A 12,896-nucleotide genomic window follows, 5' to 3' on the forward strand; every position below is an offset into this window, starting at 1 on the left:
GACTGTTACAAATCAAGTTTGTCTTAACTGTTCTTTTGTCGGAATATATCCTAGGTATACTTTAATAATCCTATTGACCCTATATACATTGCATTTTTAAAGTTTAATTATATTTTATCATACTACATTAGTGGCTAAAATATCACCCTCAGTCTCTCTGATGTGCAGATACCGTAAGAGAATACATTTTTTTTTCTTTTTTAAAAAGAGTCAACATGACTCTTGTTTATTGTTTGGTAACATTTCAGCCACTTCTGAGAAGTTTGTCTCAGTATCAGGGAATTAAAATTAGTAAAAGGAATCCTTATATCTTTTGAGTCCCATTCATAATTCAAAGACTCAATATTGGGGAGTATCAATAATACACACCAACAAGAAACAAAATGCACACAATAGTGTTGATTGATTTGAATGAACAGAACATCAACTTTTGTGCCATTGAAAGTGCCTGGGATTTTTCACTTTAAGGAATAGCCTGAAGAAGATGATTAACCACCCTGCACAGTTTGAAAATTTAGTCATCTTCTAGTGGTTCAGAAATATAAAAATGTTATTACATGGAGCTTGACTGGTCATTGCAATTCAATTCAGTATTGTATATTGAATATTAAAATATTGAAAAATCTTGTCATCTATCTCTTATTTTTAAAAAGGTACAAATTGGTCAGCAACTGGTTTACACATAAAGCATAGATTCCACCTGAGCCCAAGCTTCTACTAATTTAAAATTAAGTCCTTTTAGAAAATGAAGGAACACTTTCAGGTTGCCCAACCAATTATTATTTACTAAATGACTTGTCCACATGAGGCTTCCTAAGTGCAGGAATAACTCTTGAAGAGTAGCTTTCCTCATTCCCCAGAGACAGCAGTGTGTCCTAATGGAAAGTGCACAGGAAAGAACTAGAGACTTGAGTTTTAAACCTGGCTCTACCACATGCCTGTTGTGCAATCTTTGACAAATCACTTAACTCCCTGAGACTCAGTTTCCTCATCTGTAAAATGGGGATTCAGCATCAGTTCCTCTTCCCTCTAAAGTTCTGTGAGGTTCCAGGATATATCTGATTTGTTTACCTTGTAGACATCCCACTGTTTGGCATATAGGAAATGCTTGCTTAACTAATTCTACCAATGCTAGTCTGACAATAATAATCATAATAATTAGGGTATTTGTTAAGGGCTTACAATGTACCAAGCACTCTGATCATTGTGAAAACTTAAAATGAGCACAGTCCTGGACTTTCAATATGTAAGTAGAATCCATTATAATTAGACAAATGAATAGAGTGTAAAATAATAAAACCATTTATATCTGTTCCTCTCCTGGACTGTGAGCTCTTAGTGGGTAGGGAATGTTTCTGTGAACTCAATTGTACTGTGCTATCCCATTCATTCAATTATATTTACTGAACACTTACTGTGTGCAGAGCACTGTACTAAGGGCTTGGAAAGTACAATTTAGCAACAAAGAGAGACAATCCCTACCCACCAACAGGCTCACAGTCTAAAAGATGTGTTCAAGTGCTCAAGACATACCACTGGTTAATGGAAATAATTTCACAAAATAAAAAAGCAGATAGTTTCAAATTGTGATGAGACATTGGGGAAAAAATAGGTAATAACTAGTAAAGTACACTGCTTTACTCTCTGTAGCACAAAGTGAGAATCTATTTCAGAAAACTTCAACTTTGTCTGAGATTAGTATTTCACTCGAAAGAGCTGGAGGGATATATTTCAAGAAAATGCAAGATAGCCTTAATCTTCCCATTTTGAGTAATCAAGCCAGCTTTTCTCCATTAAAAAAAAATCATTCCTTCCTCACCATAAGTTATTTCAGATATGGATTGTTCCATACTGAATTAGAGTTCTTAGAATTGAAAGTATACACACCCTGGACAATGATAAGAATTTAGTTGAATTACTACCCAAAACAATATGAACTAACCAATTCCAGAAGAAACCACATAAAACTAGATGCAATTATGATGAAAATTCAAAAGATTCTATAAAGAAGTTACAAAAAATAGGAGACATATACAAATGTATACTCAGTTGAGGAAAAAAAAATCAAACTGTAAAAAAAACTAAGAACTTTATCCAAAATGAAAAGGCAACATTATCATGCCCCGAAAACTGAGCAAAAGTACACTCCCACTGAGATCTGAAAGTTTGTAATAATCTCAAAAAGCCCTCTCATGATTTATTGCTAGATAAAACTAAACATGGAGTTGCATTAAGACCTGTGATCTGTGCTGGTCATGTACAAGATTATCCATGACCCATTAAGATGCTGGATAATCTATTTTAAAATTAATCCATCAGTAATAACTGGATCTAAATTTGCATGACTAATACCACTGTTTTGTCAGGTTTTTTCCATCATGCAAGCCAATTCACAACTACTCTTGATCATTCCATTTAGCAAAAAAAAAAAAAAAAAAAAAGGTGGCAAATGTCTAAACAATGAGGCATTTGAGTGTTCTTGCCTCTGAATCCATATCTATCTTATCGAAATACATAACATTTTGTCAATTGTAAAATAGCTCTGCTTCAGGGATCTGAATTGACTGTCACTCTAGTTTGTTATTGATTCGTCATTCCTCAGAGCAGAAAAAAAGTGTGTGAAAAGACACTTGTGACGGCAGCCCAATAAACACACAACCCCATTTTGGTGTTAGCCTAAGAACACAACTCGACTGTCACTATGATGTATAGTAGGTGCTTGCCAAGGTTACACTGAGAACAAGATGGCATGAAATAGCATAAACAAAGCTATGTTTGCTTGGACTAGAACTAAAGGAATAAGTTGAGAAAAAGTGACAAGAAACAGAACACCTCAAGTATTCTGATACATCATACATCATCTCTGAGTCCATTTTTCAGAGCTATTTTCCAATAGTTGCTGTGCCAAGATAACTAAAATTACAGTTACTACAAATTGTGCCTGTTCTCTTACCCTTATCCCTCTGACAATATGCTAGGAAGCCTTGCAAGTTTACCCAAAGTTGCAGTACATAATCCTGTATTTCTCAGACGTTATATGACATCGAGTGCCAGCATAGAAAAATATCACTAAAAGGGGATAAAAGCACAAGTTTGTATATGTGTGAGTAAGCCACATTGAAATCAGAGCAGACACTGTTGGTGTGCCCCTTATAAAGCAAAAATATTCTTAAATAATAAAAGACTATGAGATTCCAGACCTTTTCTAATGAGACCACCTTATAGTATATTTACTAAGGGATGTTACTCAATAGGTATGAGATAATGTAGTAGAAAAGAGAAACACAAGTACCTGATATTATCTCTTGTCTTGTAAATACAGAAGTGAAGCACTGTAGTGTTGTTTAAGTACTGGCTTTCTGGTTCAACAAGTAAAACAACAGGGAGGAGGAAAAGAATCACTAGGACCTCTTCAAGGCAGAAAAGGTCACTTGATCATTAAAGATAACCTGTTCTGAAAACCCAGGTGAAGTCTTTTACAAGTTTTGTCGTTGTGCATGCAAAATGGAAAGTAAGAAACTAGTGTATAGGAGCTCCTATACGGCCCTTGTCAGTTCTTACTGTGTAACTAATTAAGATACAAGTGGTTCCTTGATTGATATTAATGGCCACCCCTGTGTGAATTCATGATCAATGCATCTGTTTTAAGTTAGGGAAATCAAGGTTTTCTGAAAAGTAACCACAATGGTTTCACTTGTGGAGTTGAGACTTGAAAACAACCCAAAAATTAGAGAGCAGGGAGGCTAAAGTCTTCCAAAGGATGTCTTTGTCATTGCTCTGCCCCACTATTAGAACAGTGCTTGACACATAGTAATGACTTAACATTAATATTGTTGTTATTATTATTTATCATTATGATTCCTTAGCGGCTTCCTCCCCAATGTGTGACTAAAGTGATATGTGTTTGAGTTTGAGTTTGAGTGACTCAGGAAATAAATACTCTTTGGGCAGAGAATGTGCCTGCTAATTCTGTTGTATTGTACTTTCCCAAGTATTTCATTCAGTGCTCTGAATATAGTAAGTGCTCAATAAATGCCATTGACTGATTGCTTCATAAAGAAGGGCCTGGGCCACTAATGTCATTCTAAGTGCTTAATACAGTACTCCAAACACAGTAATTGCTCAATAAATACCACTGATTGATACAGAAAATTTCAGTTCTGAGACATCTGAAGACAGAAATTCAGACCATCACACACCTAAGTGTGCAACAAGAGTAGCTGTGATTTGAGGAGTTACATACACCCTGAGAAAGGGGCCACTAAGAAACAGTATAGCAAAATATGAACTAGTGTCCTCGATATAGTCACTAAAGATGTGTTAACTTAAATCTTGAAGAATTATTAATCCATGAGGAGAATGTGGTTCAGTAGCTAAAACTCAAAAATTTAAGATTTAGGCATATTTTTCAAGAGACAATCTAACTCCCTTTACAGAACAGCATGGCTCAGTGGAAAAGCCCCGGCTTGGGAGTCAGAGGTCAAGGGTTCTAATCCCCGCTCCACCACTTGTCAGCTGTGTGATTTTGGGCAAGTCACTTAACTTCTCTGAGCCTCAGTTACCTCATCTGTAAAATGGGGATTAAGACTGTGAGCCCCACGTGGGACAACCTGATTACCCTGCATCGATCCCAATGCTTAGAACAGTGCTTTGCAGATAATAAGCACTTAAGAAATACCAAAATTCATTTATTTACTTTTTTATTAATGTACTAAATGCCACTTAAAAAAACTGCTTACATTGTCAAAAGTACCACTTCCAGAAAATTCTAGGGAAATCAGTTTTATGTGAGAAATTAATGTGCATGTCTAGGTATGAGAAAATCAAGCATAGTTTGATTTTAATTGTGATTTTATTTAAATCATCCAGTAAAATTATGAAATGCCTATGCCTCTTACATGTTTCCTTCCAAGAACCAAAGAATTGCAAAATTATTTCTTACTGTTCCCACAGGGGTTACTATATTAACATTATAGCAACAGGTGACAGCTCATCAATAAATAAAATATGTGGATGTAAGTCCCCTGTTTATTTTAGTTTCTGCCTAAAAAAATAGATTACAATAATGTAGATTCTGTGTTTTTTCTCTGTGTTTGGTTATGTACTTTTGCAAAATGCTGTTGGACCTTCAATTGAGAACTATTTTATGAAAATGCAAGCCAAATCCAGAATACCATTGAATGTATCTATACTGGGAGTAAGAGCAAACAATTAATTTTATTGTAGTCCAACTGTTAAAGCAATGGAAAGAGCTCTGCTCTCCTTGGGAATCAGAAGACCTGGATTGTAATCCTTTCTTGTTATGCCTTAGAACTGGCTAACAGGGGTGAAGACCACATATTCACTCATTCATTCATTTAATTCTATTTTTTGAGCATTTGCTGTGGGCAGAGCACTGTACTAAGCACTTGGGAGAGTAGAATATAACAATACGCAGACACATTCCCTGCTCACAAGTGCTTACAGTCTAGAATAGCAGGAAGCAGTGAGGTTGAGTGGAAAGAACACGGGCTTGGAGAGTCATGGGTTTAAATCTCGGCTCTGCCCCTCACTTAACTTCGCTGTGTCTCAGTTACCTCATCTGTAAAATGGGGATTAAGACTGTGAGCCCCATGTGGGACAAACTGATTACCTTCTATCTACCCCAGTGCTTAGAGCAGTGTTTGGCATTTAGTACTCACTTAATGAATACCATCATTATTGTTATTAGAGTGTGAGCTTACAGTCTCATTCATTCATTTGATCATTTTTTAATTGAGCACTTATTGTGCACAAACCTCTGTACTGAGCACTTGGGAGAGTACAATTCCCTACCCACAACGAGGTACAGTTAGCAATATGCTGCAATCCTCAATAATCACTTGTTCCACTCTGTACCTCAGTGGGAACATCAATGGAATGTTGGAAAAAGCCTGGGCTTGGTTGTCAGAAGTCATGGGTTCTAATTCTGACTCTACCACTTGTCAGCTGTGTGACCTTCGGAAAGTCACTTAACTTCTCTGGGCCTCAATTCCCATATCTGTAAAATGGGGATAATGACTGAGTGCCCCATATGGGACAATCCAATTCCCTTGTATTTGCCCCAGCGCTTAGAACAGTGCTTGGCACATAGTAAGCACTTAACAAATACCATTATTATTATTAAAATGGGTATTAAGACTCTGAGTCCCAGGTGGGAGAACCTGATTACCTTGTATCCTCCCCAGCACTTAGAACAGTGCTTGACACACAGTAAGTGCTTAACAAATACAATCAATATTATTATTAATTACTAAGTGTCACTGCATAAGCCCAAGGGTGATTAAAAGTGAGTGGGATTGGTCTGAGAAGCCACAGACTGGCGAGGGGCGTCTTTTGGGAAAAGATGAATGTTTCAAATTCCTGGAGAGACCCAGGAGACACCTTTGTTCATTCAATCAAGCGTATTTTTTGAGCACTTACTGTGTGCAGAGCACTGTACTTAATGCTTGGAAGCATTACTGGGTCATCACTCAATGGATATATGCAGAAGCCAACTGGAAGTCATTGAAAGGGACAAATTCATGACCTTAAAAAAGTTAAATGCTATTATCATATACGTAAACAAGGTTAAAAGTAGAGGATGAATACTCCTTGGCTGCCCCTTTAAATAAAAAAATAAGTGTGAATTCACCATGGCAAGTACATATTTTCATAATCCTTTGTGAGGCCTCTATCTCTTCCTACTTAACATTGATATTTTCATTCACATTCTGCCTGATGATTAATAAAGTACACTACTCGTGTCCACTATTGTATTTTCCCTTTCAAGCCTCATCAAAAACATCAATACTTCAGTCGTTATCTAAGCAATCTGATTTTTTGTTGCATGCTGTCATTTTTTTTCCCAAGGCAGTGCACTTTGCCCATCTTCATGGAGTGATTTCACATTTATTCAAGAATTAAAGCAAGCTTTAAGAGCATGTTGTTCAAATCACTTAGCAAAAATGGTCTAGGTACACAGTATTTCCTACAAAGCGTGTGTAATACCATTTTAATATCAGTGTGAAAGGACAATTTTTTTTCAGAAAAAGAATGCATGCAGTTGGATAGACATAAATATTTGTTTTAATTAATTAGCACAAAAATCATTTTTAAAAAATTCCTCCTGGGGGAAAAATGATTTTTAAATTAGTGATTTTGCTCACAAGTTGAGAAAAAGATCCAGGATACACAGTGAAAATTAGAGACTAACATGCCTTTGACAAGTCATAAATTGTTTCTTTTGCTACTTTTCCTTCAATTCTCAAGGCAGTTTTAGCAGAAACATTAATCTCACCATTTCAGTATTCCCTTTATTGTGCAGCTTTCACTTTTCGTATTTTTTTTTTACAAATTTGTTTTAAGAAAGTTCTAAAATGCCAGAGTGCAACACTGCATTGACAGTAGTTTTTCAACGCAAAAAGTTTTTAACTGAAAATGGTGATGAGAATCTATATATCATTAGCATATGCAATGAACTTGCACAATTTCCTTTTGAAAACCTGAATTACACGTAGTTTAAAGAAGCAGTAGTCAAGCTGGGTGTACTGTCAGCATTTTCAGCTTTTTTCCCCACCAGCTCCTTTTCTTCATAACTGAAAATTACTTTCCATTTAGTTTCACTGGGAAAATTTCAAACTTCAGTAACCAACTAAATGAGAATTTGAGCATCTAATTGAGAAAACCTAAAAATTGTATCAAGAAAAGGAATACTTTACCTCACTTTTAAATTTCCTTGTTGGGGCTGTCCATCATATACTGATAAAATATCAAAATCTTCTTCAAGAGCAAAAGTATGAAAAGACAATTGTATCCTATTTCGTTCTCCCGTAATAATGATCCACGTGCAGTTGGCATAGTTTGGATAGCCATGAGGAAATCCAGGGCTTTCGACTGTACCATTTGGACCTTGTACTAAACCTCCACAGTTCTGACCTGAAAAAGAAGAGTGAGCCCATTATTTTCACATCTTTTCCTCTTGTAACTATTTTCTAAATTTTATTGGGTTCCCGTGTTTCTTATGCAAAGCAATACTTAATAATGTGATGCAAATTACTTTTACTCCATCATTTTCAATGGTCCTATTTGGTTTCATACTAAGTAAATGAATAAACAGTTGACCGATGATCAATACGATCTGCACTAAAGAAGTCAAGGGTTAGTGGAGTCAATAAAAGTGCCAGTCTTAGAGGGATTCTGAAGATGAAAATTAATTAAAAAGATGTTAATACATCAACATGAATCAAAACTCAAGCCGTTTTCAGATGACAATCACACGGAAAGCTTGGGGCTCCAATGTCTAGCCTTATTTTCTAGAGAAAACCAACTCCTGGGTTGTTAGGTATCGAGATTTAATTCATTACAGTAGTGATCAGCCATCACTAGAACAGTGCTCTGCACATAGTAAGTGCTTAACAAATACCAACATTATTATTATTATTATCACTAGAAACCCACTTATGGGGACAGGGAGAAGGTATGGAAGGTATAAATGTATAAAAGGTGGAAAAGAAACAAGGTAGCATGATTATAGATAGACTGGACCTGGGAGTGGGATGGACCTGGGATCTAATCCCAGGTCTGCCCCGGTCTCCTGTGTGACCCTGGGCAAGGCACTTCACTTATCCGTTCCTTATTCACCTCATCTGTAAAATGAAGTTTAAGACTATGAGCCCCATGTGGGACAGGGAGAGTATCCAATTTCATTAGCTTTTATCTATCCCAGAGCTTAATAGTGTCTGGCCCATTAAAAAATGCCTTTTCTCAAACAATAATATGAAAAAATTCAACTTTTATCCATAGTTATGTGATTCATAACAGCCCCTTGAAGCAGATACAAGCAGTGTTTTCACTATTTTGAAGGTGGAAAATGTAGTCATTGAATGCTCAGAGACTACCATACTCTGTAGTAACACGCTGCTGGTTTCCACTAGATGAAACTGGATTGCAACATCCACTGATAAACCTAAGCACCAGTAATCAAACTAATGCACATTTCCTCTATGCCGTGAATAGTTAAAAAGCAGCCTGTAAATGTTTTAATAGTGTAGAGGACCATTGCATGCTCAAAGTTAAGCCTTTAGCTAGCTTCATTACCAGAATATAATACACACTAATAAAATAGATTCCCTAACATCCTAATTTGCAGCAATCCCCTACGGATACAATGGAATGTATTTCCAACCCTCTTTAAAAGAAGTTTGGGACCATTTGAGCAATCTCAATTCATTATATTTAAGTTAAGCATGTTAACGCAAGTATTATCCAGGTCTTTATTGTTGAATTGAAAACAGGCAATTATTCCAAGCTACTTTTAATTTTTTTTAATTTCACACCAGCAGGTCTCAGTGAAACTAAATCTTTCATGGAGAAATACTATCAACTGCTTGTGGCAACCCTATAAATATTAATAAATACATTGCAATAAAATAAATATATAGGCTCAAAATCGAAGAACTAGTAAGTAGACCATTTTCCATTAAATTCAAGTCTAACAATCATCTTCTAACAAGTAGGTATTAAAGCTGTGGGGTTTCAGTAGGTCTTTAAAGCTTCTAGTTTATCTAGCAATTGTTTCTTAGTAAACCACTAGAGTGAAGACATGATTATACATTTTTTAGCAATAAATGTGTTCTAATACATTAAATAGAATACATCGGTAAATATTAACTCTGCCATAGTAACAGGGTGACTATTATATATGGATTGTAATAAAAAGAATTTCATAGCATAAATTAGTTTCTGGAATAACTTTCAAGACACCACACTAGACTATTAATTAGTGGAAAGAATTGCAGAATAAGTCAAGTTCTCCGGGAACACAAACTAATCCTAAGAGCAAGTAAGGTCATTGGGAAGCTATGTAATCTGTCTGGTGATAAAATTCTCTGTAGTAAATGATCACTATTTCACTGGTCTATTTAGGAACTGGATAGTAAGAGAAATGGTAATAATATTAGAACATACCAAAGACCGTACGGTTCATGATTGAAAATAATTCACTGCTTTTCAAAGCATTCTAGCCACCCAAAATGATACAGTTTTTTCATCATTCCTCTGTTGGCATAAGAGGTCCCAGAGTTTCCAAAAAAACTGATTCCTGAAAACTGCTTCTTAAGTGAAGCACTCTTCTCAGAGGAACAGGAATCCAAGTCAGACAGCCTTTTTTGTAGCAGAATTGTGCACTCTGTCATTTATAAGGACCAACACAGATATCCTGATGGATCTCCTCCAAGATGCCTTCCCAGCCTAAGCCCCAATTTTCCTCATCTCTCATTCCCTTCAGCATCACTCTGATTTGCTCCCTTTCTCTTCCCCTCTCCCAGCCCCACAGCACTTACGTACCTATGTGTCATTTTATTTTATTTGATGTCTTTCTCCCCACCTCTAGACTGTAAGCTTGTTGTGGGCAGGGAAATGACTGTTTATTGTTGTAATGTATGCTTCTAAGTGCTTAGTCTAGTGATCTGCACACTGTAAGCGTTCAATAAATATGACTGAATGAGTGAATGAATGAATGAATCCCCATTATAAATGCTAATGTTAGTATTTGTTAAGCGCTTACTATGTTCAGAGCACTGTTCTAAGCCCTGGGGTAGATACAAGGTAATCAGGTTGTCCCATGTTGGGCTCACAGACAATGCCCATTATACAGATGAGGTAACTGAGGCACAGAGAAGTTAAGTGATTTGCCCACAGTCACACAGCTGACAAGTCGCAGAGTCACGATTTGAACCCATGACCTCTGACTCCCAAGCCCCGGCTCTTTCCACACTGAGCCACGCTCCTTCTTGATATATGAGCCTCAGTCTGATCATGCAGATTTGAGGACAGAGAACCTCTTTGTAAGAACTGATAACAGCAATAGTTGTAATCACTCTCTCATTCCCCCAGTTTTGTTCCAGCTGAAACAGAGAGTAGCACCAGTGAAGAGATGGGCAGGAGTACAGCACGTTGCCAAATGAACACAATCATTTTAGTTTTTCCCTTTGGCCTTTGTTAAATCCTTACTATGCATTGGTCACTGTTCTAAGTGCTGGGGGTAGACACAGGTTGGACACAGTCCCTGTCCCACATGGAGCACACAGTCTGTATCCCCATTTTACAGGTGAGGTAACTGTGACACACAGAAGTTAAGTGACTGGCCTAAGGGGACACAGCAGGCAAGTGGCGGAGCTGGCTTTATTCTTTCATTCATTCAATAGTATTTATTGAGCACTTACTATGTGCAGAGCACTGTACTAAGCGCTTGGAATGTACAATTCAGCAACAGATAGAGACAAACCCTGCCCAGTGACAGGCTTACACTCTGAACCCAGTTCTTTCTTTCTCCCAGGCCCGGGCTCTATCCTCTAGGTCATAGTGCATATTTGTGACAAAAGTGATCCCATCATGTGCTGACGCAATGTCAAAGCACAAAAGCCAATCAAATATTCAGGGAATTTATTGGATGCTTACTCCATGCAGACCATTGTACAAAGGGCTTGAGAGAGTAAAATACAACAAAGTTGGAAAACTCAAGAAGCTTTAAACCAGCAGGTAAGTTGCCAAGGCATCTTCCTTTTGACTGCTCAGTTCTTTTTTAGAATTCCTTATGAGTCAGTTGACCACCAAGGTAGATCTTTCGTCAAAAAAGCACTACAATTCCTCCCTGCTTCAGGTCAGACTCTGAGGAGTTATATATAGGTCATTGAATTTACAGTGAGTCATTATGCTTTCACACTAAAATAGCTGAATTTTATTTTACATTTTTGTTTTGTTTTATTTGTAATAAAATTTTAGTTAATTTTTGATGGAAAATGAGCACATCAACCTGGTGACTCTCCGGTGATAAATTAAGTCCTTTCTTACAATTTGACCTCTTCAGCTTTACCATCCTCATCATATCTAGCAGCTCTTAAAAGGAAGGGTTTTCCCATCTTTTTGCAGTTCTAGTGCTATATGGCTTGTGCCATAATGAAAGACTAATGCTGTAAAGTTAAAACTGATATTGTGTTAAAGAAGCCAAAACAGGGTGTTAACTCAGAAATGTCAAAATGTCTTCTTGTTTATCAGTACAGGATGACTGACTTGTGCTTCATCAGTTTTGGGTGAACCTCTTTTTGCAGACAAGGAAACTGAGCCACGGATAAGGCAAGAGAGTTGCCCAAGGACATACAGCAGACCAGAATCAGAGCCCAGGTGTTTGGCTCCCAAACCTGTTTTCTAAACACTAGGTCATGGCTGCTTCTTTAAATGATCTTTGGAGTACATTAGTTACTCAGGCTGACCACCTCAGTGTTTCCATTTTCACACAGTACATTGGATGAGATATGCTTCCTAAAAGGCTGAAATGGAAAATCCCAGAAAATAGAAATAAAGTTTGAAAGAAATGAAAAGGAACTAGAATTGTACTGTTTCCATGGTACCGGGGCTGAGTTCTAGTGTCATGGAAATGTTTTTGTGAGCTAACATAAGATGCCTAGGCCTTCTGTATACACTCCACAAAAGCCGTAAAAGGAGTAAGATTAACAATAGCCCAATAAAAAATGGGTTCAACCCAACTCCGTTTCTATTCCTCCTTATTTTAATTTGCCAATTTCCCAGTCCTGCCTGAAAGGGAAAACCTCCAAAGACCTTAAAGACTACTGGAGAATAATATAAAAATATATTTAAAATCTTGCATTTCTCTCATGAAAAAAAAACAGTGACAAAATTTAAAAAAACATACAATACACACACACGCACACACACCATAATATTCTCTCCATCATCTCTCTTTCAAAAGCTCCTGACATGAATGTAGAATTAATCAGTTTTCTTTTATCTGCATGTCCTGCAGGCACTGAAATTTGTAATATTTCGATGAAGCATATAAATCTTCCACATTAAACCTGTTCTTACTCTAAAAGCTTTTA

At 36.8% G+C, this 12,896-nt stretch overlaps 1 protein-coding gene across 1 annotated transcript in view; it reads right to left on the minus strand.

The window, feature by feature from the left end:
- The window catches only part of CSMD1 (CUB and Sushi multiple domains 1), a 1,410,881-nt gene that overhangs the window by 1,117,012 nt on the left and 280,973 nt on the right, over positions 1–12,896 (minus strand). Inside the window, exon 3 of the mRNA XM_029051790.2 lies at positions 7,719–7,935. Within this exon, the coding sequence (XP_028907623.1) occupies positions 7,719–7,935 (217 nt within the window). The remainder of the gene's footprint in view (positions 1–7,718; positions 7,936–12,896) is intronic.

This window comes from Ornithorhynchus anatinus, chromosome X1 (assembly GCF_004115215.2).
Source record: "Ornithorhynchus anatinus isolate Pmale09 chromosome X1, mOrnAna1.pri.v4, whole genome shotgun sequence".
NCBI lineage: Eukaryota > Metazoa > Chordata > Mammalia > Monotremata > Ornithorhynchidae > Ornithorhynchus > Ornithorhynchus anatinus.